Source organism: Scardinius erythrophthalmus (assembly GCF_964197995.2).
Source record: "Scardinius erythrophthalmus genome assembly, chromosome: 3".
NCBI lineage: Eukaryota > Metazoa > Chordata > Actinopteri > Cypriniformes > Leuciscidae > Scardinius > Scardinius erythrophthalmus.
The window spans coordinates 18,874,581-18,902,348 of record NC_138223.1 but is presented as its reverse complement, the minus strand read 5'-3'; the positions used below and the strand labels follow the sequence as shown (position 1 = coordinate 18,902,348).

At 40.8% G+C, this 27,768-nt stretch overlaps 1 protein-coding gene across 1 annotated transcript; it reads left to right on the top strand.

The window, feature by feature from the left end:
- The first annotated feature begins 965 nt into the window (after positions 1-965).
- Positions 966-2,966, top strand: LOC308688209 (uncharacterized protein). The gene is made up of 3 exons (XM_081361134.1): positions 966-1,099; positions 1,953-2,042; positions 2,184-2,966. The coding sequence occupies exons 2-3, from the start codon at positions 1,968-1,970 to the stop codon at positions 2,496-2,498; spliced, it is 390 nt and encodes a 129-aa protein (XP_081217260.1). The 5' UTR covers positions 966-1,099; positions 1,953-1,967; the 3' UTR covers positions 2,499-2,966.
- Positions 2,967-27,768: the final 24,802 nt, after the last annotated feature.

Genomic DNA, 27,768 nt, shown 5'->3' with positions numbered 1-27,768 from the left:
ACATGTAAACAAACAGTGACACGCGACACAGAGGAAACAATGAATTATCAACCGTGACAGATGTATGTAATTATGTATGCCTGTTTTAAGGCATATGGTAAAAGTCTATCTAATGTTGTATGAGAATAAATCTAAAAGTTTATCTAGTGTTGTGTTGTTCTCTTTTGTAATCCACATAACAGAAAATGTAATATTACTTAAAGGTATTAGCTTTAATAAAAGCATGTTTTAAGGTCATCTTTTGTTTGAGCCATTTGTTTGCAAGCAATTTTCAGTGTGTTTTTTATTTTAGAATGCAAATTTTAAATTGTCAGATTCTAGTAGTGTTACAATGTAAAGATCACATTTTAGAGTACTTTAATACACTTTATAGTAATACACAGTTTATGTAGATTACAGCAGGAACACTAATTTAACAATATAATGTCAGCCGAACACCTGACAGTATTATAGTGTGCAGCCTATATTTTCTACAGCACAGTACTGTAATATTTTTTACAGTAATAAAATTGCTTCAGATTACAGCATTCTACAGGTAAATCTAGCTGCCTGTAGTTTACTGTAAATTAACAGGGACATTTTTACAGTAATAAACTGTTGTTTCAGATTACAGCAGGTCCACTGTAAAATCACAGCATTCTACAGGTAAATCTAGCTGCCTGTAAACTAAAAAAAAGATTTAAAATAGGCAACATGAGTTGTCCTTTATATATCTTAACAGCCTAGCCATTGTTAATTTTCATTGTTATGAATATGTTTGCATGTGTTTGGACTGGCATGTTGGTGAGTAAATGGCAATTATCATCTTTGGTAACTTATCCTTTTAAATAATTTAAAGTGTTGTTACAACCCCAATGAATTTAAGGCAGGGGTGTCCAATCCTGCTCCTGGGGAGTTAACATCCTGCAGAGTTTAGCTTCAACCCAAATTAAACACACCTGAACCAGCTAATCAAAATTGTTCAGGATCACTACAAACCTTCAGGCAAGCCTTCACTACAAGCCTCCTGAACAAGTGCACACCCGAGTCCGTGTTGCTTTCACATTCCCCTGAACCGCGGCACGGTTCGAGTGCACTGAACAAAGACCACTTCCTCCAGGTAGTCTTGGCTTCTGTACCCCAGTGCACACCAGAGTCCACATGACAGCGTTCACATTATGATTTTTGGTCGGGTGCGGGTGGACTCGGGTGCGCACTTGTTCAGGAAGTAATGTGACCTGCGCCTGCGTTTTAGCTAATTATGATGTATTTAGTTAAATAAAACACATGTAGGGGATGATAGTGTTGATGATTTACCTTAGATACGAGCGAAAGTGAGCCTTCAGTGTGTTTGCGCATAGCGTGTGGAATCAGGACAACAAATTTGGAAATCCACTGTCTCCTCAAAAGAGTTTGTTTGCAAGCAGCGGAAAACCACCTTATGCATCACACACACACAGTAAACCTGTGTTGTTCACTCAGCTGCGCATAATAGCACCGAATTAATAAATAACACAATATATTGACCCGTGTTGTTTTCTATCATGCGCCGTGCATGTATGCAATGACATAATATGCACACAAACACACCAGGGTTCGACAGAATCCAGTTGAGTGTGAAACCAGACCAACGCTGCGGGGGTCGCTGGGAACAATCGCGCTTGGGCTCGGAGTCTAGACTGCAGCAAACGAGCCCAGTGTGAAAGCACCCTCAGGCACTCCTGGTTTAAGTAACATGAGCTGGTTACATCCACTATTAAATCTTATTTTGGTGCTGAACAAAAAGGTAACAAACAACTGTTGTTGTACCACATCACTGGTGATTTATTTACAACAAAAGTATACAAGTGTACATATTTGAAATTAATGTTTTTATTTTTCAAGACAGAGGGAGGGGGTGAAAGGATAAATGAAAAGTAAAACAAAGGATTGAACCTATAAAGCAGGTACTTTAACCATCCTATATTTTACAGACAACAAACCAAAGGATGAGGACTGCAGCATTGCTTGGCCTGCCATGGTACATGCGAGAGACTCCTCCTAAATTCATGAAGATATGCAAGGTAAGCTGAAACCTTTAAGACAAAAAAAAAAGGGAAAATTGAACATTAGATCTCTTAATTTGCAGGGGTCTGGGGACTTTAAATTGTTTGTGAAATTGGTTTTAAGTAATAGTACCTTAATTTTGTTTTCATTCTACAAAGCCCAGTGACCGTGAAGAGGAAGTGATCAAGGGTGTGGTGATCGGAATCCTAGAGGTTGTGGAAAATGTGATGGAACCTCTCCCAGAATTCTACAATGACGTTGCCCTGGTGATTAAGGAAGAAGTGGTGATGCGTCACCTGAGTGACATACCTAATGCTTTTCTGAACCTGATGGGCCTGGTGTGCGCATTAAACCTTGACTACCCAAAGGAATTAAAATTCACTTTTGAAGTGATACAGCGACTGTTCATTGGAGTTGGATCAGACTCTTACACCGCAAGAGTTCACTCTTTGAAGAGCAAGTTGCTGAGATAAGAAACTTTTCTCCTTCTTGCTACTATTAGCACTTACACTGTTACACTGTTTTAAATTTTAAGACCATTGTTATTTTAGATCTCATTGTTTTAAGTGTAACATTGGTATTCTTGATTTTTTTTTTCAAACAGACTGTTTTCTTGTTACCTTGTCCTGCTTCCTCATTCCTTGTCATGTTTGATGTTTGATTTGGAATTGAAGACACTGTTTTATAAGTTGTTAAACACAGCTTATTGTGAATTCTTCATGTACACCTGTTCCTGCAATGAAAATATCTGATAGTGACAAGGAGAGTTATTTGTACTATTCTCTAAGAATGGGTCCGTGCATAAAGTTTGCACGTGCTTGTGTGAGCTGATTATATGTGAGGGTTTTTCTTGTGATGTTTTTATATCTTTGCAAGCTAATCCTTTTTGGCTGTTTTGGGGTGCAGTGCATCTGTTTAAAAAATAAATGCTGAGAGTTTCAATTTTGCAGTTGTGTTGATTTCATAAAAAAATCTGGTTCCAGGTAGATATCTAGAACTTCTTGTCAAAGCAAGCAATGAAGTCTAGTAAACTCAAAAAGTTAAGTTGTGATGTTGAGGAAAAATGACTATTTTATGTCAATTAGACTTGATTAATGGTTGTGAAAATATGAAAAATTAAGTTGAACCAATATGTTTTTAAGTTGACTTAACAAAAAAATCTAAATGCTTATTAATTGATACAGTACGTTGGCCTCGTGGTTTGGGTCCCGCTTATGCTGAGGCAGAGCGGCAACGCGCATCAAGGGGTTTCCAGATGGAGCTCGCCGATCGCCTTGAGAGGGAGGATAACCCTCTCAGACGGCTCGGCGACTGACGAGGGTGAGCTGCAGGTGGAAGATTTCTCACCCCCACCTAGCCCAGCGAGTGATCTTTAGGATGAGCAGGAGATGGCTGATGAGGGTGGTGATATTCAGATTCTGAACCCCCCTGAAGCCACTCTACCCCATGTATGCAGAGCTGGTGGATGTGATGGATCGCGCTGCGGGCAGGCTGCGGTTGCCTTGGCAGCACGTTAGGGGAGAGGTCGCTCGCGGAAGGCTTGACGACCGGTTTCTCCTGGCCATAAGCCACCAGCTCAGGTGAGCCTTCCATTCCTTCCTGATCTACATACGGAGATCGAGAGGGAATGCAAGAACCCATATTTGGCCCGTATCCACCAACATCAGCGGGCTAGCGCTGATGTTGAGGGGATAGGGGAACATAGGTATGTCGATGCCGCTCATTGACTAGACGTCCGCGAACTGTCTTGCGTCTGGGTGGGCATCGACACTGAGAGCTCCAACCCTGCCATCCAAACCACTTAAAGCAACATCCCGTTTGAATGGCAGAACATACACGGCAGCGGGTCAGGCCAGTGCTTCCCTGCACACCATGGCGGTGTTCCAGGCGCACTATCCCCTATCCCGGTGTACAGGCAGGGATATCCCCTGAGGCGGTTGCTGAGCTGCGCCACACCACTGTTCTTGCTCTCTGGGCCACTAAGCAAACCGCTGCCGCGATCGGCCGGTCGATGGCGGCGATGGTGGCCACGGAGAGACATCTGTGGTTAAACCTGGCTGACATCGGGGAAAAAGAGAAGGGCTTTCTCCTCAATTCGCCGGTTTCACCCTCTGAACTTTTTGGCACCTCCGTGGAGGCGGTGGTTGGAAAGTTCAGAGATGCGAAGTCGTGCTCAGCAGCATTTAGGACATGCATACCACTGAGATCCGCATCCACGCCCAGGCAAGTGGGAGGACCTGGCGTCTCACAGTCCAAGGACAGTAGACAGGGCCAGAGAACCAGTGTTGCCTCTCGTGCACCCCCTCCGTGGAGGAGTAGGTCACAGAGAAGGCGAGACTCCCGCAAGAAGAGGGATCTGAGGGAGGTGATCCAGCACAAATGCACACAACGTCGGTGATGGATCACCTTCCCTGAGGGCGTGATTATATTGCAGCCGACTCCCAGGCGCTTCTTAAATCAGGCCTGAAGTTGGGCCCATGATGAGAATAATGTTCTGATGGCCCGCCTTGGCTTGGTTAGTGAGAGCGCCTCTTTCAGGTATGTGAAAGGCGGTAGACCCCATGTTCACAAAGAACTGTGTGGTGAGGCTTCACTTCACACACCGCAGGTGAGCTGAGTTGGTCTTTTTTTTGTGTGCAGCTAACACTAAATTGTATCTCTCTACAGACCTCGTACAGACCCTGTATAGAGTTATGGGGTCATGTCAATGTCATAAGGCAAGGTAAAAATTTTTGCGATTAGGGCCCTGAAGTTCCCCTGTTAGGTGGCTAGAACAATAGAGAGAAGCACCAGTTGTATGGGCTTCTTTTGTGAGTATGCGATGGCTTCCCTTGTTGTCATTATGTAAGATAAAGCGAGGATGTGCCAATACTCATTCTAGTTGTAAAACTTTATATTTATTATAAATACTACTATATTTATAGCTTAGGCTTCCTCTCATGGTGAGAGCATTTGAGGCCACCGCTCAGTCATATGAAATATGTTATCAACGGAGAGTTAAGTGGCATACTTCTAGAAAAAATGGGAATGTTTATGCTACCGCTTGTTTTTCCTACACACACCTGTGCTAGCCCTCGGGCTGGGGTAGAGTAGTTGGTCTCTCTCTCAAAAAAAAAAGTTTTGGAGTAGAGACTGACGCTGGAGCTTCAAATAGATCTTTTGTCCGGCCCACAGGACCGTCTGACATTTTCTGGTCCTGAGTACATCGCCCCCTTGAGCTCTGTTTGGGTTTTCAGTAGGCTGAGCGATTCTGCAGCCCCTCATATGAAAAAAACAAAACAATTATTGTAAGGCTGTGGCTCCTCCGAGCCCTCAGGTAGATCTATGCTTACAGGCTGGCCTTCACCAGGGCCAGTACTTCTGTAGCTGGCCTAGGCTATGCTAGGGATAGTGGAGGTGTTCTGCTAAAACAATTCTGCCTCTGGCCCTTCACTTTGTGAATGTAGGTTTTTAGCATCCCTATATGACAGCCTCCTCCCATGGGAGTCATTAGGCCAAGGCCCGCCCCCTTTTCTGCATTCTGGGGTGAGAAGAGTAATGCAGCTTGGTGCAGAGTCATGATTTATAAAGACCCTGAATTAGGCCTCAATATGGCCTCCCCAGTACAATGGGTCTTTCTTTAGCAGGGTCAGGCTGTCTTTCACATAACGAAGAGACTGGGTTTCATCTGCCCGACTTCGCTGTGCAGAACTAGCATATGGATTTGGGCCACCAGAATAGGCTCCACTCACCTCGCTGAGCTACTGCTCGAGCGTCGGGTTGTAGGTGGTTGGCTTACAAGCAAGCTCCACTCCCCTAGGCTGGGTGCAGAAAAAAATAATGTCACCTCTAGAGCTGCTGGCGGGCCCGCACCCTGTTAAATCTCAGGGTTAGGTGGTAGTATTCCCCTGTGATACAGGGTAGGTCTGAGTACTTTCAGTTCTGTATTATCCTACCTGGCACCATTATGGCTAGGGTCGAGCGGAAAGTTTTAACCTTCACTTCTTTTTGGTTTTTGAAGTACGCTCCCGTGAAGCCAGAGCATTGCCATGAGCTGACACCCATGGGTAGTAGGCCTTAAACAGGTCTCCTCAGAAGGGAGTTCTAACGTTGTGGGACATATATTATAGCTGCTACCAGGTAACTAGCCTTATTAGGCCTCTTGTGGGTAGCCTCAATATTTGTGCTGGTGTGGTATGGTTCCCAACGGTATATGTGTGTAATAGAGATGTGCGGTTGGCGGTTACAGCCACGGACTCTGTGGATCTGGTGGGTGACGTGACGAAAAATAATATTTGAATCAAATTTGGGTGGGTGGCGGTTGAACCAATCAAATGATTGTTAGGCCAGCTGGTATAAAATGAATTGCACTGTCTGCCTGAAAAAGACACGCTCTGTTTCCATGCAGTCAAAATTAACGGGAGTCTTCAGAACAGGCTTGTCCTAGTCGTCACCCTGACATGACAGTGCATAGAGTTAATTAGCCTATAATGTGAATGACTTGTTGTTTTATTTGAGATTTCTTTCTTTTTTTCTTTCTTTTAAAAAAATAAAAGTGCAGTAGGCATTAATTAGTAGTAGGCTAAATAGCAGCATGTTGAAATGATGTGCCAAATTGCATTTTTTATTACAATAATAAAATTGTACAGTAGCCTAGTCAGGTATGGTCAGGTTTGCCGATGTGCATTTTATTTAGGCTAATTATTTATTTTTGTCCCTGTGCGCCGATCGGAGACTGAGTTCACTGCTGATATTCTGGGGAATGGGGATACAACATAGCCAATAAGCTATACTAGTAGAGACTTTAGCCTTTAAATATCTTTGTTGCAGTGGATCAGTATTCAGCAGCGCCTTGCATCGCCTTGCATCGCCCATAGACCTTAAAACAATCAGCGGATGGCGTGGGCGGGGGCGGGTGCGGCTTTGAAAATTGGTCAGAAAACGTTGGTGCGGATGGATGGCGGATGGATGATGAGTTTTGTGATGCGGTTGCGGATGAAATAATAGCCCATCTGCGCATCTCTAGTATGTAGCAGAATAGACTGGCTATCAGCTATTAGGCCCAACCAGGCCTCACTGATGGCGAGTCCCCGGCAGTATGATTTTGGCTGACAGCACTGACTTGCTTCAGGCCTAGTAGGCCTCTCAATCTTCTAAGTGAGTCTTGAGTTACAGGGTATACAAATAGTGGTGTTTATGGTCTTGACCTTAGAAAGGCCTCCCTGACCCTGAGCCCCATCATGGGGTGGTCAACTGTTAATTCGGCCATGGCAGTCAGTTTCTTACCTAAAGAAAACTTTCAGATGACCGACTTTAACAGGCTGCTCCGAGACTGAGCCCCAAGACTGGCAGGCCTTAGCAGGCCGCCCTGGGACTGACACCCGGAATCAGGGTTCATAGCAATAACCAGTTTTAACTTGCTATCGGGTATTGGGCTTCTCCAGGCCTCCTTGAAGGCAGGTAGTAGGCCTCTCCAGGCCTCCCTGAAGGGGAGTTCCCACGGATGCTAGCTATCAGGTAGTAGGCCTCTCCAGGCCTCTCTGAAGCCGAAGACCCAAGGATGGGCAACTGCACAGCTAGCTGTACTGGCTGCCAGGTAGTAGGCCTCACTAGGCCTTCCTAAAGGTGAGTTCCCAAATATGGGCACTAGGTAGCCAGCCCTCTGGTTATCAGGTAGTAGGCCTCACCAGGCCTCCTTGTTAGTGGTCTGGCAGCTTGTGGCCGCTTGCTATCAGTTCAGCTGGCCTTAGCAGACAGCTTCTGAAGGCGAGCTGGCACCCTAGCATGACTAAATGGTAATTTTCTGCTACTGGTTCCCTCCCGGAACCTTATTTATATAGCAAACAGCCTGGTTTGCCTACCAGGCAGACCTTGTGTTCCCCTTATTGAGGGTCACTATGAGTACTCAGCCTCGGTCGTAGGCCTCTCGTGAGGCCTCCCAGTTAGATCAGCCCTTTTCAGGCCTCTTCAGTGTTTTGAAACACAAACGCTGGGTAGATCCGTGAATCGAGCAGAGAAACTCCCCTTGTAAGCACAATGCTGAGTCATATTCTCCGGGATACCCTGTCTCTGAGATCCGGGTGGTTCACTGTCAGCTTCGCAATCCCTCGAGCTGGATGCCTTATCTAAAGGCAAGTGTCCAGAGGCTCTGTCTTCGGACAGACAGGAATTTGGCCAGACTAAAATGTCCAATGTAAGTGACACCAGCTCAGGCCTTCCAGGTGGCATTTTGGGTGAGTATGTTCCCCTGAATAGTGATTGGCTGGGTCTCCTTCAGGTTCCCTAGCCACATTCCCTAGAAGGAACCCCTCTTTGAAGCTGTGGTCCTAGGCCCTTGAGCAGGCCCAGGTAGGCCTTTTATTAAACAATGTTTATGGAGGTTTTCCTGTGGAACGTATAGCATGGGCTATGACTGTAGGGAATGCTGTCACTGACAGCCCAGTGTGACCTGAGGGTGAGTGGTTCGGGCATTTCATTTGAATTTGCTGGTTTTGACAGTTGTAACTGCCAATGGGTCTGCACTCCCCTTAGCATGGAGGGCTTGGTCAATAGCGTCAATTGACGCAGTGCGAGTTAGCGACGTCTAGGTTACAACTGTAACCTCTGTTCCCTGAGAACAGAGAACGAGACACTGCGTCTTTTCGCCATGCCTCTGGGCCTGCCTACCAAACAGTCCCTTCAGACGAAAAGCTGATTATCATGTTTGCAAGGCACCTTTATATACTTCCAGGTCACACGTTAATGATTCACGGTCAATAGGATTACCGTGATTTGATTGTGATTTCGGACACCTGTCACACCTGAGGCATTCCCCTTAGCATCAATCGATGCAGTGCGAGTTCCCTGTGTGAGTTATTAAAAATAACCAAGTGGACCTTGACTTTGAATATAACCAGTTGTCACTCACCAAAGCTGCACTGATTTGATCAAAATACAATACAAACAGGAGTAATGTACAATTTTACAGTATTTTAAAATGTAATTTATTCCTGTGGTGACAAAGCTGAATTTTCAGCAGCCATTACTCCAGTTTTCAGTGTCAGAAAGCATTCCAATATGCTGATTTAGTGTTCAAATAGCATTTCTTATTATTATCACAATTGAAATCGGTTGTGCTGCTTAATATTTTTGCAGAACAATGTAACACTGTAATACAAAATAAAAGTCTTTAAAAAATACTTAAAATACTTCAAATAACATGCACTATTTTATTATTATCAAATTTGCTCTTTGAACATCTTATAGTGAACTCAGTATGATTTATTTTTTTTTTACTTCAGGGATTCCATTTCTTTTAAGTGATATTTTAATACTTCAAAGTTCTACAGTCATCATACAGCCATCAGTGCCATCAGAGCACCCATCACATAGGAAATTTAGAGGAGATCCAATCTCTGTGCATTGACACATACAGAAGCTTCTAACAGTCTGTTATTGAGCTTGGCAGCTCTTAGCTCTCAGGAAAGTCAGAAGAGGAGAAGGAAACCTTCATTTACTCCTGTGCTCTAAAAAGTATATAAAGGGGACAAAGAACATCACTGCATAAATTCAGTATTAACAGTATTTCTAATTAGCTGTTTCTGAGTGTGTCCTTTTTTCTTATCCCATTATGTGGATTATCATAATTAGCCAGCAGGGAAAATATGATTACATATGTTCTCCAGGGTTGGAGGACAATACAAATCTTCAGCAAATGTTAATACAGCAGTCTGTATGAAGGCAGAAATTCATAAATTTATCATGGAGGATTTGATAACTCAAGCAAAGCGTATGTATCCTAGTGTTGTTTAGTGAAGGATTAAAGTATTTGCATTGGATCCATATGGTATCATTTTTGATGGCGGATCATTTATATTCTTGTTGCCAGAAATGTACAGTCTTACTGTGGCTCATGAATGTTAATCGCGTAATGTGATGGATCGTCTCACAGAGACAGACTTTTGACTATTGGCATAAAGTCTCTACACATTGTAGCTTATTCTGGCCTAGAATCAGCTACAAAGACAAGAAGGAAAAGCCTGACCATGTAGAACATCCAGTCTTTTATGTGATGATTAGGGTTTGCATATAAGTCAGCCAGAGAGCATGCAACAGTTATTACAATTGTAACACAAATAACCAAATAAATACTGTAGACCAACATACATATTATAACAAAATGTGAGTGAACATGTCCTAAATGATCATAAGCATATACAGTATATACTTCAAATTAAGTGCCAACCAGTCTACAACTGAGGGCTGTTTACACAACACCGGTTTCAACTAAAAACTTTTTATGCGTTTTTGCCGTACATTTACACAATAACGGCGTTTTGGGGGCCTGAAAATGCTAACTTTTGAAAATGTGTTTCAAAGTGCACAATTTTGAAAACGATAGCTTGATCGTCTCTGTGTACAACCAAAACGCGAATCTGTGAAACCGGTGATGTCATGCGCATGCATATTACGTGTTAAGTCTGACTATACTATAGGCGTGCATGTCTGACTGAGTCTGCTCTGTAGAAGAATGCGTACGTGAGCAATCGTGCACACAGTCTGCTCTGGTCCAGAGTCACGATAGCACAGAGCGGATTATGTGCACGAGTTGGCGCAGACCACAAAACGCATTGGACCCATCTGAAACATCTTTAAATCAGCAACAAGGTTGATTTCAAAAATGTATCTGGCATCTGGCATACCCAGTCACTTTGAAGTGACGTACAGAAAAGGACAATTCATTCTTCAGAATTAATGGTGTATCAATATTAAATGGCATTGCTAACTGCTGGTCTGGCATGACTAATACAGCTTTTTGGTAGTTTTCGCAGATCAGTGTGAACAGGGATCGTTTTGATAATGTTGCCATCTGTACCAAGAAAAAACTTTTCTGTTTTTAGCTCATCGTTGTCGTGTAAACATACTCTTAGTCTACATATAATGCATCCTGACTCCTAGAAGAGGACCAAGCTAGTCATATTGGAAATGCCAATTTTTAATGTACAATACCCATCAGAATTTTATTTGTTACTGAATGTGATCCAGCATGAATTGAATAGCCCTGGAAATAGTATAATAAGTATATGTATCTTCAGTAAATAATCTGGCTCATGATAACACAGTCAATCGCTAGATAACCTCATACAAGCTAATGCTGACGCTAAAGGTGTCACTTCTGTTTTTCCCGTGTCAATCTATACGGAGATGTATTAAAGTTTTTCTCCATTGGTTAGGCTCATTTCTTGAAACAGAAATTACATTCTCAAAACTCTAAGATCATTTGGCAAAACAGTCTTACAGTTCAGCACAACACTATAGCTCACTTGCAAAAGCTCATATCTCTCCCAAAACTGTTCACTCATGCTTCATAACTAAATCAGAGTCAGTGCCACGAAAATGGCAAAGATCCTTCTCAATTGCTTTGGCTCTTGGTGCTTTTGCCAAAATAACGTGGATGGTTCGGCACAACACCATGGTTCACCTGCAAAAGTTCATACCTCTCCCAAAACAGTTACATGAGTGTGTCAAAACTAAATTTCCTTCTCATTTAAACAGTCAGTGCCCCCAAAATGCTTCGTCCCTTTGGCATTGTGTAAGCACTGCAAGTCAAAATGTTTAGATGTTTTGTCACTATGGCAGAGGACCATTGAAATATCCCTCATGTCCACCTTTCAGTCTTAGCCCAGTCCTTCATTGACAGTGGTTACTGTACTGTTTTTTGTCTAGCTAACAGAATACAATTGTGTATAAAACTGAAAAAAAAAAAAAAAAAAGAAGGATTTTAGGGTAAGAGTAGCCTCCAAGGTTTGACATCACACATTGCGCTCATACTGCCAAGGAAATTGTAACCATTATCATTCACAGTCACACACATAAAGTAACTTCCATACATCAGAGTAAAAAGAAAATGTATACAGCATAAAATACTGTAATATAAACACACAAACAATAAGCAATGAAAATTATATGCAGGCTACAGTGCTGTAAATAAAGCTGGAGTTTCACAACTAACAGTTCTTCACCGGTCGCTGTCCTCACCCTCCCTCTCCTGGCCACCGTCCTCACCCTCCTGGCCATCCACACGCTGCTGTCTGTCTGGCCACAGATTCTCGTCCACATCACAGCGTATATTCTCTCTTGCGATGCAACGAGGGAAGAAACGGCGTGCATGTCGCAACCATCCCCTACACTGATCTCCTGTAATATCCTCACACGCAGCGTCCATTTCATGGAGCAGGGACCTCTGATCTTAAACCCGATGCTCATACACTCTCCACCTCCAAGCGGACAAATACTCCTCAATAGGATTGAGGAAAGGAGAGTAAGGTGGTAGGAACACCATGACCATCCTTGGATGAATAGTGAACCAGGCCCTGATGAGCGGGCCACAGTGGAAATTCACATTGTCCCATACAATGACATATTGTGGTAGGTGAGGCCCTACGTGACCTCTCTCATTTTCAGGGATCAAATCAAAATGAAGGCGGTCCAAGAAGATGAAGAGTTTCTGTGTATTGTATGGGCCAAGACTGGGGATGTGAGTGGGGATTTCAGGATTTCAGGATTTCAGACTCCACACCATTCTCAGATATGGCAGCACACATAGTTATATTGCCCCCTCGCTGGCCTGGGACATCCACCGTGGCCCGTTGGCCAATAATTTATTTATTTAGTTATTTATGAACATTTATTAGAGGATCAACCCCATGAGATGAAACATCTCGTTTTCATGGGGGTCCTCAGGATCATGTCCAAACAACATAGAACAGCAGAACAACAGAGTAGATACAATCAAATAAAATGTATGTTCTTGACTAATTTTAACAATTGAACAGACTATTGTGCATGTGATGACTTATACAATGAAATGACGCTGACACGTTTTGGAGCGAACAACCATTAGACTGAGAATCAACAATCAGTTTAGATCAACAAGATCTATTCACTTGGAAATTGTGCTAAATGTAGGCTACCTGTACTTAATCATTTGCAAAGATGTACTGAGACATTGAGACATACTTAGACATTTGCAATTTGATGAAATGAATGAGAAATTCAATTCTGTTGTGAACAATTGCCAAGTGGTTTGGAGGTTTGTTCATGTTGTTTTGAGAATGTCATTTCTGTTTCAAGAAATGAGCCAAACCAATGGAGAAAAACTGTAATTTTCAGAGAACATCAAATGTTTGTAGTCTCTGTATTGACCTTGCATTCATACACACAGCCTCATGATCCTCATCACAATTTTATTTATCTTACAAAATGGGTGATCATGTTCAGTAGGTAGACACATGTGAAAAAAAATATTGTTTTTTAACGCCAAATCCATCTACCTCGTGCTTTAAAAAAACACTCTTATTTTGATGTTGACTAACACAGTAAAACACATGTAAAGTACTGGATTATAAATTTTGATTTTAAATATACTATATAACTTCATCATTACAAATGTGTGATTACAAATTTATATTTAAATAAATGACAGAGGTGAGTTTCTATAGAAGTAGCCTGGATATAAAATAGAAATAATTATGAAATTGCATTACAACTTATGTCCTGCACTTTAAAGTTCAGCTAATTGCATTTAATATAAATTCAAACAATAATACAGTTTCATTTAATTGCAATTGATATTTAATAAGTCTCTAAAAATGTTCAGTTGGCATATTCTTTTATAAAGTATATTTTTTCCGTAATAATACTTTTTTTATTTTTTTTAAGTATGCTAAAGTGTACTTATAGGAATAATATGTGTGAATTCCATTTAATTTGTTTTTGAAAAAATAGGACAAAATTACCCAGACAGCGAAAAAGTGTCCCATCATTGATCCAAACAGAGATGGAGGCTGGCAGATAAAACCAGAGGTTAAAGAGATTGAAAGTGAAACATATATGAGTTGCAGACTCTTCTCAAACAGATTTAAATACTACAAAAGAAAATCTATAATTAACATATTTTAAGTTTAATTAAATTAAAACAATTCAACTTTGAGATCAAAGTGTATGATATATCTTCAGTGGACTGCACTATGACATTATGATGGCACTAACTGATTGCAATATCATTATGCATTGACTTGAGACAAGCAACCCTTTTGAGGACTCTCAGAATAAATCGATTTCATTAACTTTGACGGGAATAGATTAATGGCTCTTTTAGGAGCAGCACTGAGAATATACTTGTGGAAATTGGTTGTGTCTGGAATTACCTTGCTTGATGAAGCTATTCTTTCTTGGTTTCTGTTGAAGAGATTTCATACTGGCTTGTGTGTATGTTATTATGATGTCAATGATTTTGTTTTGTGGAAGGCAGGAGATAATTACAGATTACAGAAATAAAGGAGGAATAAAGGTGTTTGTGATATCTTAAGGACAGGCCAACAAATGCCACTGATCTCCAGGTGATACTTTAACCATTGTGCTGTAGAGACATCATATTCTTGGGATTTATGCCCAGTTGCAACAAAACCCTAAATTAAGAAAACATATCACTGGATGCCAAGTAAAACTTTTCATTACATTTGACCCCTATCATAGCCTGTTTTGAAACAGCAACAGCAGCATGAAACCCTGTGAATGCATAAGCCCTCTCTGTGGATGAACAGGCCCATCTATTCAAGCAAAACACAATCATTAAATGCTAAACTAACCAGCGCTAATGGCACCCGCAGTCAATGACTTTTACAACAGCACTGTTTAATTATCTCTCCTGTACAAAATATATGGATTTCAGGCCAATTTTGCATTTATGAAAGAAATGAGTCAAAAGAGTTTAGAAATGGATTAGTTCCTGCTTTTTTCCCTGCCTTTCTTTGGGGACCTACTCTTGCCAGCTCTATTTACTGTCATTTACCTATTATTATGCTCATTGGTCTAAACCACAGCTAATGCACAAATTTGGCATAAGCCATTTTGCCTCCTGCTCATTTCCTAACCTGAATGCTAAATTAATTCTGATCTGCTTGTGAAGTGAATGTGTCTGTCTGTGGATGCTACACATGAAGTCTCAGACAGGAAGTCAGTGATCAGTCGAGAGTGGCTGAGATGGAGCGAAGAGACGGCGAAATGTTGACTAATCGCTGAAGTTTGACGGCTGTGATGCTGTTCAATCATACCAATGGTTTGTTGAAGAGAATCTTAAATATATGGGATTATATGAATCTAGCTTGAGGTGGACTTATAATACATAACAAATTGCTATGCTAGAAGTCTGCTGCCAATTATTTTTATTCTTGTGTGGTTTTGCTTATTAGAGGTAAAAATTTTAGATGAAAGCTGGGAGTATTCTCTCATAGTCATTACCAGTCACTTGGATGTTAATGGATTGTGAAGTTCGGTCAAAGTGTCTTACTGAAGGAGTTATTTAGTCTATTTTTTTTTTTTTTTTTTTGGTGGGCGAAAAACGTGTTGGTGTTTGGTTTACAAGTTTTTAAAAACCACATTGTTACTGATGATAAAGGACAACTCTGTTTTTGGTCTTTATGAAGCAGGGTTATAACACCAGTGATAAATTGTTATAAAAATATTTTGCATGCCATTAAAAATGTCACAATAAAACAATTTTTTTTTTTACTTTTTCAATGTGGTAATGTGGAATAACGTCAAGGTTATGACTGTAACCTCTGTTCCCTGAGAACAGGGAACGAGACACTGCATCAATTGACGCTTTGGGGAACACCTCAGGTGTGACAGGTGTCTGAAATCACAATCAAATCACGGCAATCACATCATTAACGTGCAACCTGGAAGTATATAAGGGCGCCTTGCACAAATGACAATCACCTTTTCGTCTGAAGGGACTGTTTGGCAGGCAGGCCCCGAGGTACGGCAAAAGACGCAGTCTCTCGATCCCTGTTCTCAGGGAACAGAGGTTACAGTTGTAACCCAGACGTTTCCTTTCGAAAGGGAAATCGTACTGCATCGATTGATGCTTTGGGGAACGATATACCATGCTAAGGGGAGTACATGCCATTTGGCAGTGACAACTGTCAGAACCAGCAAGTTCAAATGAAATGCCAGAACCACTCACCCTCAGGTTACACTGGGCTGTCAGTGACAGCATTCCCTATGGTCAAAGCCCAAGCTATGTGCTTCACAGGAAAACCTCCATAAACCTAGTTTAAGGGGAGACACCCCAGGTGAATAGAAAAAAACTAAAAAAAACTAGTAGATATCAGCATGAAACTTCCCCAGTTGATTACTGACATTAAGACACATATCTTTTGTATTACAAGTTTTTAGAATATTTGTTTAAATATGCAAATTAGGTATTATCGCAAATTAAATATGTGCTAATTTGCATATATTTCCTGAAGAGAAATCTGAACATTGGATAAAGCCAGATTCAAAATTATTGGTTCATTTTGTTGACAAAAACAATTTAGAGGCAAAAAGTTTGATAATTTAATAAATCTGAAAATGCAAGGAACATGTTTGCCACCATATTTTGACCCATTTATTTTTCATGACCCATTTAAATTGAACACTCACCAGTGTTTCCTACAGAACCCTTTAAAAATCATCACTGCATACTAATGAAAGATAAAGAACCCTCCCGAGAGATATAGATCCTTCAGAAGTTCCATGTAAAGGAAGAAGGGTTAAGCTTAATCTATGATAGACAGCCCCTACCAATAACACTGGCTGTGTGATGTCCAGTGAAGCAAACGCTGCAATACCTTTATAAATAGTATCCTCGCTTATGCCACAGAAAGTGAGATCTTGCGTAACATAAAAAGCTGATGCGGAAGATGCTACATGCAAATACAGGCTGTAGTGATGTTCGTTCGTTCCTTCCTTGTTCTTTTGTTTATTCATTCATTCATTCATTCAAATAGGGGTTTAGTGCCACCATCCTAAAATGATGTATTCATAACCTTAATGTTCAAAAGAACCACAACCCTCCAACCTGTGCATTTCTGAGCTTTAAAGCTATAAATCAGTATAATTTTTATTAGTTTTTATTTTACATTTTACTTTGCAAAACCAACAACTACCCACTTTACCCATTTTTACTCCCAACCATGAGAACAACACACGAGAAAAACAAACATACAACAAGCACAGCAGTGTTTCTTTCTCATTTTTATTTCTCAGGACGAAGCAGAGGGTAAATGTGTTTTTGCACATAAGAAGTTTTAAATACTCTCATATAATTTCCTCCTGTTCCAGTTATCTCACACTTTTGAACTGAGCACTTTTCTAACAATAGATTTCATAGATTACATAACTGCAGGGCAAAAGTCTTCATTTGTAATTTATCATATACTAAAAATACAATACATATCAAGCAAATGGTAGGGGTAATTAAATCGTCAAGGGAGGGAAAGAGAGGTCTTAATTAAGTTACGAAAGCAGCATACGCTAGAGCCCCAGAGGAATTTCCGATGGAGCTTGACATCCTGTGACTTATAATGTAATTATAGCTCTAATACTGAGCTAAAACCAGTGCAAACAAAATGCTTTGGCTTCTCTGAATCTTTAATCATTTAGACCCGAGGTCATAATCTAAGGTGATAAAGACAACGTTAATCTGGATAAATGTGTAGAAAATCACAATTCAAAAAGAATTGTTCAGTGTAAAAATCACAATCATGATTTGTAGCCAAAGTATTAAAAAAATGTGATTAAAAAACAAGATAAAACTAACTTGAAATCAGCTGTCATTTGGATAAAGGCTCATCAAAATATAAAAGTTTTAAAGCAAATTCTCAAAGTCTCAAAGGTATAAAAGGCATTTTTTATAGGCTTAAAAATATTGGGTAACACTTCAGAATAGAATGGCCTGTCATTAACTATGCATGAAGTAATGCAGGACAAATGAGTAGTACTACATTAACACTTTAGCTACTACTATTAACTAATATGGAAACAAGCTTAACTAATCAGTAAGTAATAGCAAATGTAGGACTGAGTTCCTTATTAAAGTGCCCCTATTATGGATTTTTGAAAATGACCTATCATGTTCATGTAGTGTGTAACAGTGAATGAAAACATCCTGTAAAGTTTTAAATCTGAAAGTGCACCGTATATAAAGTTATTGACTTTCAAATTTAAGAGTCGACTCTGAGTCAATGAAATGAATCGGTTTTCAAACGAGTCATAAGTCGTTTCATTGTGATGTCAAGACGAAACATTAGCATATTGCCCGCCCACTTATTGTGCGCGCAGACGCCAGGGAAAACTTGAACCCCTTCAAACCGGAAGCTGATTCCTGTGGATACTGGATAGCATCATGTCGAGAAAGACACTGTGCTCTACAATGTGAAGGCAAAGCCAGTTTTTCCCCAAGGACGAGCATGTGAAGAACCAGTGGTTAAAATTCATCTTTACCACGATACCACAGCAGTATAATCCTAAACTTTTGCTGTGTTCCCTTTATTTTTCTGACAACTGCTTCTCAAATCTCGGAGTTCAATGCAGGATTCGCAAACTGCTTGCTCTTGAAAGATGGTGTTCAAAATACTTAGTTTTGAGTTTGATATTGTGTAGGTCTCCTGCTAACTGGTTAACTCACATTATTACTGTCTTACTGAAATACTTCTGCTAATCAGTTGTGGGCCACTATTACCTAAAACTGTGTCTATTGATGCATATTGTCTGTTGTTCTCACTACTTTGAGTAAAGATTAAGCATGGAGCAAGATTTGTTTTACCAACGTTTACGTTACATCAGTCATTCACGCTTGAGCTCGGCTAATGTGTCCACTGTTATTGATACAGTTTCCACATGTTCACCGCCGCAATAAATTAGAAAAACTCTGTTTATAAATAAGTACAAGTAAAATAATCGGTTTGTTGATAGACATGCACTTGTTAATGCTGATGGTGAGGAATTACAGTCGCAACACAACATCTCATAATGTACCTCAAACTGAGTAGTATATCACTGAGAAACATCCTGCTCGAGTTGTCTTTGAGATGGAGGTTTGGTTTGAATGACTATTTCTTCCAATGTATCATTATTGGACTCACGCTCGGATTGACATGGTAAAATCAACGTCATTGTTCGTTACTGTGTTTAGTTTACTGTGTGTAGGAAGCCTCAGGATAGCTGACGTTGTTATGGCAATGGACATTTTTGTTTTCGACACGCGAGGTGTACGCAGTAGACCAATCATAACAGACCGAGCTGTCTGGCCAATCAGAGCAGAGTATCTCACGGAAAGGAGGGATTTAGAGAAATTGATTAATCTGACGTGTCGTTTGAGGATCATTGAAAATGTGGTGATGTGCAAATGTATATTATGAGAAAATGAAACAGTTTTTTGACCTTTGATGCATGTAAACCTGTTGTAGGAGACCCCAAAACAACATTAGGAAACTTTAAAATAGCAAAATGGGTCGCTTTAAGTAATCAATAATTACTAAATGAGTGTTACGGAAGCAGACTCAAGAGAAGGAGATTGAAGTTAATAGGAATTTTATTGTGACAACAACTGAGCAGATGAACAAAGCATTCATCGGTAAGTGCAGTGATCCTTTGGAGAGCGGGATGCTGGCAGTTAATAGTATGTTTCTTCTTACAGGTGTGATGATTGGTAGATGATACGGTGGATGGCAGGAACTCTGAACAGCAGTGGGCTTGGAGACATGTAAGGACGAGACACTGTAGGAACAACATGGAAGAGAATGGAGGAGACGAGAAGCTGAAGATGACACTGGAGACTGGAGAAGGATCGCTGGAGATATCAGGTAGTTAGTCATAGAGGCAAGGTAAGTGTTCCTCTTTATACAATCAAGACCAGACAATGAGGTGTGGTGAAGTGTGTGTATAAATAGTGGCAGTGATGAGGGTGATGATGAGGTGCAGGTATATGTGATTAGAACTCAGGTGAGGGAGTGCGCTTTGATTGGCTGGTGTGAGAGCCTTGCAGATCTGTAACAATGAGATTAGCCTCATTAATAACTATCAACTAACTGACAAACGATAAAGAATGACCAATTAATTACTATCACAATATGTGTGTCTGAGACGTAATCAACTGAAGATATAGGCCGGGAGCCAGGTCCACTCCTCAGGATGTTTTTTGCTACCTTTTTTTCACTATTATTTCCTATTATCTTATACCTTGGGCCATCACAAGTTGATAATGACCACTCCCAACTTGGCCCCGTTTGGTCTCAGGGGCCAAAAACACCCTTTTTGGGAAAATCTTTTGGCGGAATGATGTAATTGTGAATATTAACTGCAGCTACATAAATGGTCATATAACCCTAAAATTTTGCATGGTGTATCCTGACACATAGGGGAAACTAGCACAAAAAGATTCTGGGGATTGCTGCCTTTTTGCTGTCAAATATCACCCTCAACATACCCCAAAAGACAAAAAAAAGTCTGTCCGCCTGACAAATTGTCATCAAAGGTGATCATTTTCAAGCATTTTTTTGGCATACAAGAAAAATCGTTAATTTTGACCCATACAATGTATTATTGGCTATTGCCACAGATATACCCGTGCGACATGTAAGTCATGTGACATTTGTGTTCCAGAGTCACATATGAACAATATTTCTAAAAAGAATTGAGACTTGAATTATGTACTGCTATACTATATGAAGTGAATTGCATGAAAAGTGAGTAATATTAAGCCCCCAGGAGATAAAACATTGGTAACCAGGTAACACACATAAAACATTGGTAACCAGGTTACACACATAAAACATTGGTAACTAGGTTACACACATAAACATACTAACCAACCAACACTAACCAACCAACACCCTAACCCTTCTTGTCACATCCTGAAGTTATTTAGCAAAGCCAATTTGGAGGTCAGTTGATCTATGTTTCTGGTTATAGAAAAATATTGATTCTATTGGGAGATTGGTGTCCTATATTTTTTCTACTTGTCAGGCTAGCTAGATAACATTAGCTAGTTAACTTGTCAGATTGTTAGCTAGCATAGCCAGCCAAATGTAGCTAGATAGTGAGAGCAGGAGTGGGAGACTAGCTAGAGAGCAGAAGTGGGAGAGAAATGGTCTGTGTGTGTGTGTGTGTGTGTGTGTGTGTGTGTGTGTGTGTGTGAGTGTGTGTGTGTGTGTGTGTGTACTGATTTTCTGATGGTTGTCATTAGATCATCTGTTTGTGTTTGACTTCAATGAAATATCAAACATGGGATCTCAATGTATTGAATTGACACTGAATACTACACATGATTTCATTGTAATGAATAAACTGATTTTCAGATTGCAACAATATATCTAAACCAGTCAACATGTCAAAAAAACGACAAAATTATGAAGACTGCGCAGCTGGCCAGAGTTCTTCAAAGCAGAAGCCTCCACCTCAGCCATCTCTGGAAAACTGTTGACGCATGTTTTTCCGCAGTGCTATCCGTGCTTTAAGCAAGTGTCAAACAGAAAAGGTCTCCATTAGACAGGCACGTGAGCATATGGATTCTTTGGTTTTGTTCGGCAGTTATTGCATATTCTGCAGAAGTAGCGCAGTGAAGCAAGTGTCCAGCAACAGATACAGCTTGAAGAAATTCCAATCAAATGCATACAAAAATATAGAGAAAAAAGCTATGGAACTCTGTGATGAAGACTTGCTGTGCAAAATCAGAGGAGTTGACCTTTTTGCCAAGGAGGCACAGTTTCATGAATGCTGTCGCAAGCAGTACATGGTAAAGCGAGCACCCCAGCCTGACACTTCAGCTGCAGCATCTAAGAAGGCACTGATCAGTAAAGCTTTTACTCGGGTGCATGACCATATAAAAACTGAAGTTATCGAAAAGGGCCAGGTTGTTAAAGGTCCCGTTGCATGCGATTCCATGTTTCAAACTTTAGTTAGTGTGTAATGTTGCTGTTAGAGCATAAATAATATCTGTAAAATTATAAAGCTCAAAGTTCAATGCCAAGCGAGATATTTTATTTAACAGAAGTTGACTACAAAAAACGGCTCGATTGGACTACACCCCTCTACATCCTGCATTAGTGACATCACCAGAACCGTTTCTTGACTAACCTCCGCCCACAGGAATGCTCCCTCAACTCTACTGGCTACTTGCGCACTTCTTATAACTTAGCCTACTGTGTTTACTCAGCTGTTACGGTGATTTTCTGAAGTAAAACTGACGCTTCATCTTTTGTGTGATGTACAATAAACTTTATTATACTCATCAGTATATGTTTGATCATCATTCAGACAGCAGACTTGTAGGCTATTAGTAAGTAATGGATACATAGCCTACAAGCAGATGACAAATACGTTATAATAACCGTAATTAAACTAATAAACCATACCTGTTTCATCTCTATACAGCACTCTGACTCTGTAGGCATTATTGTCCGACTCGAAATGAACACCGTTACTGAGAGTTTCTGATATTATCATCATTCCGTGAGATGAATTTGTCCTGACAGACTGAGCGCGAGCTCATGAAGCTCCGCCCCCTGTGTCGTCCAGCAGCACCTCATTTGCATTTAAAGGGGACACACTGAAACGGCTCGTTTTTCTGAGCCCCAAAAAATGTCAATTTAAACATGCTGTAAAAAATGATCTGTTGGGTATTTTGAGCTCAAACTTCACATACACACTCTGGGGACATCAGAGACTTATTTTACATCTTGTGAAAAGGGGCATAGAACGGGACCTTTAAACTTACTCATCTCAAAGCTTTGTATAATGAAACCTTAACATAATTTGGAGAAGCAGCTGTTGTTGAGATCACAAGCCATAACCTGAGATAAAAAATCGAATGCTGCCCTGATCTGAAAGACTATATCGACTTCTCATCCTGCCCATTCAAAGACACATTTTTGTTCTGTACATCCCTAGAATCCATGAAGAAGAAGTCAAAAGAGGTCAGCAAAGAGGTCAGCCATGGTCTTCACAAGAAAATTGTAACAGCCTTTAAAACCTCATAGGCAAACCTCATCCGAGGGCTCATGATCTCCATGATCCAAATGAGGAGATTCCCTCAGAGGTTTTACAATTCATTTTAAACCTCATTTGTGGAGATAAGAAGCCATCATTTCGGGAGGAAAGTCTGGCATCATCCATTTCTCAAGACATCTGCAGAGCAGTTACGTCAGGTCAATGGAAGATGAAAAAACACATTTTGCTATGTATGACACTATGCCATCTATTCAGATCCAAGAGCATCACCACTTTGATAAATAGGCTTGGTCACTGTGAGTCATACACATACTCAATTAAACTTGAAACGGCTCTGGCAAATTCAATTGTCGAAAGTGCTTCATTAGTCAGCAACTCAGATGTTATCAAGAGGCAGCCTGATGGAGCAGTCTTCCACAGTGACTGGGACAATTTTGATCAGCTGGTATCAGATGTATATGGGGCAGGGTCCATTCATACCGCCGCAGGGATCTACATGCAAGATCTTGGTTCTTGTGTGGATGCAGAAGCACTTTCCTCAGCACAGCCTACACAAGAGTCATGTGCAGATAACGACTCCCCTACCCCAGAACAGCCTACTCAAGAGTCTAATCCTAACACTCAGCCTACAAAAAAACAGCGATCATTTAGAAGTCCTGCCACAGAGTTGCCAACTTACTATAAATGGGAACGAACCCACCAATTTGGTGTCATCTAGTTCCAATAACTTAACCACATACTGTATAGCCAATCAAAATCATCAGATACTGATCTAATTTGGGTCTTTGCTCGTAAAATCAACTCTAAGGATCAGCACATCCCTGGTTTGTCAGGCTGTGTGTCTCTTACTGGCCAGTCTCCAAAATGCCTCACCACAACTGGGTACTATCCCATGATCAATGCTCCCATAACTGACTTGGCAACTATTCAAGAATGCCTCAGATGCAGCCAAGCTGCGTCTTCTGAAGCTGGTCAAGAGTACACCATCTGTACATTTGATCTAGGTGTTTGCATGAAAGCATATCCTCTAGTATGGAATGAACCTGAAAAATACCAAAACCATATCATCCTCATTGGTACGTTCCACTGCTGTGGAGCATACTTGAAAGGCATAGGCAGAAGATACTGTCAAGGGAGTGGGTGGGTAGAAGTGGCTTTGGAAGCAAGTCTGATCACCACTGGCTCTGTGGCTGGGGTCACAGATGGGAAGAATTGGGACAGAGCAATAAATACACACAAATCCATGCTGGAAGCTCTAGAGAGACTCCTCTATGACAAGTATCTGGAAACTCATGAACCACTCTCTCCAGAAGGAACTGCTTTGCTGGAAAAGCTCACTCTGAATGGATCTACTCAACAGTACAAGCTTTTCAGAGTTTTATCAACCCATTTCAGCTTGAGACTTCTCAGCCCTTGACAAGTTTGAGTTCAGGAGCAGCTATGCCAGAAGAGGTGCGCTATGATGTGCTGAATGCCCTGAAAAATGGCAAAACTCAAAAAGAGAAGTTCATCCATGATCGACTTCAAACAAAAAAGGTCCTTTTCTTTGAACCCATCAAGAGGAATAAATTCAAGACAATGTCGTCTACCACACCTAAAAGCAAACTTGTGGCATCAAACCAGAAAGTGATCCAGTAAAAGGCCACAAGTGGGTTTATCTTTCAGATCTTCATCAAATCACAAGAACTTAAGTCACAAATAAGCATCTCTGACCTAATGACCTATCCCTTGACTCTGACGCCATACTCCATCTCAACAATCGATGGCTTTTTCGCAAAAAACAACAAAGCAAAAGGAATGAATCAAATGATCAAAGATGCTGAGAATGCACAACTTCCTTCTCCAAGTCAATGTGCTCTCATTCAAGATAGAAACTCCTCATTCTACATGCGTGATTTACCACAGACAATGAAGACTATATCAGAGCGTACCTTCAAAAGTCAGTAACAGTATTCAGCACAGACACTTACATTGACCGTCTTTATTCATCAAAATCAGCTGAGAGAGATCGCAGAGGTTGTGGTGAACGTTTTATAGTTAATAGGCTGAATGTTCATCGACCCGCTGATTGGAATGGTTTTCTCACAAATAATGAAAACAAGAAGGCACTCATTCATTTACTTCTGGATCACCCGGAGCTCTCATGATATGATGGAAGACATCATATCAAGGCCTGTAATTTTCATAGAGGCTGGTCAAGCTTTCAAGGTAGAATGCAATGATGGAGTTATTAGGGCTGGTCCGAATACCATTTTTTGAGCTTCGGTAGTAATGAACATCGAATATTCGAAGCTTCGGAGAGAGGGTGCTGAATAATTCTTCTCTCTAAAAAAGGCAGTATTCTATGTGTCTGTCTGTCCGTTTGCATTTTGATTATTTCGAGAACTGATCATCCAATCAACTTCACAAGGGTGTGCAGTGTCGCATTTGGTGCAATATAGATAGACACGCGAGACATTCAGAATTAATAAACTTTTAGTAAACTACAGAACAGCGGGAAGCGGCGCACATCACGCGGGCAGGGCTTATGCTCCGAGAATGGACACTGCACTAGTGATATAAAACGCACACACACAGGTCTGTTAAATTAAGCAATACTTTTAAGGTAGTCTAATATTTTTCTGACTAACAAATTACTGACACAGTAAAGGGTAGATTTAAATAAAGAAAAAAATTAATTTAAATAAAGAAAAAAACGAAATTTAAACAAAGAAAAATGAAATTTAAATGAAAAACGAAATTAAGTTAAATTAAAAATGAGATTAATTTAGATTGATAATAACGGGTAAAAAGGATAATACATTTTGTTTCTATTATTCTATTTTCCACAATGTCAAAGCAACGCAGCTTAAAGGTGCTCTAAGCGATCCCGGGAGACATTACTCCTTGTTGACGTTCGAATTGTTGTCAAACAAAACAAAGTTGAGTTTTACTGATACTTCATTCAATGTGTAATGTCGCCAAGTTAGATAAATGCTTTTATATATTGCAGAACAGAATGCAGAAAAATAAATATTATCTTAAAATCGCTTTGCCATAGAGGTTATAACTATAGCTCCCATAAGGACGCAATAATAGCATGATAATGTTAGCTTCGCGTTTCCCAGTGAGCATAAACAACGGCGGCGTCATAAACAAATTTAGTCAAAGTTGTTAATAGCCTATAAATGAACATTCAAATTCATAACAAACCGTGGGTGAAAACAATCATTCACACAAATTGTCGCCCTACTGTGAATTTGCTTGATCATTTACAATGGAGATTGATCGCTAGCTGCTAAAAACATATATGTTGTATTCACCACTCGCCACCTTTCGAAGGTTTTTCCGATGTAAATTCGGTACTTCGCGCGTTTCTTATCCTTGTCACTCTTCTTTGCAATTTGTTCATCGGAACGTCGTCTCTTTGGTCGTGTGTCGGCCATAATTCATACTTCCCTCTTCATGCTTCTCTCTCCTCCACAACCCCTTCATGTGTACGCGCACTAACCCCCCAGACCCCACCCTCAAATACTTCTTGTCAGTGATTGGCTGGAACACTGTTTGTTGTGTTTCGTGGTGCGGGTGAGCCCAGTTTGTTTTTGTTGTCGTTTGTGGAGCCTGTGGTGTCTAGAGTGACCGCGTTTTTTTACAGTGTGTTCAGGGGACAGGCAGCTAGCGGATAGTGAGGAGATGTTTGCTGTATGTGACAAAAAATGTTTTGGCCTAAAAAATGCGTGACATCACTTATAGCACCTTTAACCCAAAACACAAGCTCAGGCATGCACTTTGGTCCATACAAACTCCGCTGTTCTGCGCTGTAGCCAGAGAACACTCCCGTTGCCGGAACACTTTAGGCATCGGTTCTATTTCTAGCATGCACGCATTTTCCACGTGGCTCGAGCCACGCCTGAGAGGCGTGTCTCACGCAGGCAGTGTGCAAACTCCAACCTGTTAACATGGGAGCCGAAAACGGACACACCATGCAGTTGAGACGCTCACGCCACGCAGCCAGTGTGTCGCCGGCCTTATTCAAGCGCGAATGAGAACCGTTTCGTGGGGGATCCCAGGTGTGCAAAAAAACCCCGAATATTTGAATGTCAAATTTTCAAATCGAATACCAACCCACCGAACGAATATTCGAATAATCGGGTCCAGCCCTAGGAGTTATGTCAAAAGAACTTCTACCAGAGATCTGTTCAAAACATGAAGGAACAGATGTGAGGGTGATCATTTACATGCAGTATATCCAAACCAAAATGCCTCACATCAGAACAGTTAGAGTCAGAGCAAAAGACTGACATTTTCTTCATCCTCCTGTATCATGCCAAGTCATCAACTGTCAACATCATACATGACATCATGACATGGGGGATAGACTAATCAACATCAACCAGTGTGAAGATGGCTGGCTGAAGATTATTCACAGGAACACATTTCAGCTCTTCTGGCCTTGTATGCGTTCACTGGTGCTGACTGCACTTCAGCATTCAAAGGCAAAGGGAAGGTCCGTCTGATGAAGATTCTTAATCAGAATTCAAAGTTTATTCAGATCTTTGCTGAAGTGGGGAACTCTTGGGAGCTTGATGAACAGATTCTCAGCGGTGTTCAAGAGTTCACCTGTCGCCTCTGGTTTCAATCGTCGAATCAAGAAAGTTGATGAGGCAAGAGAGATTAAAGGACAAGTTCGGTATTTTACACTTAAAGCCCTGTTTACAGATCGTTTCTGATGAAATAGAACGGTTAAGATTAAAATTTGGACACATGCTGCTGTCCCGAGAATTTTAGGTTTATTTCGCTTTCCCCAAAACCTCTAGAATGGGTGTATAGGTGCACTGGAACAATCCTTCATAAAACGCATAAACTTTCGTTTAAAAAGACGTGAAACTCACCAAGTGGTCAGGGGTGTTCACTGATATGCTCACACAAAAATCGCTGCAAAAGATGCTTTCCAACAGGTTTTATCGT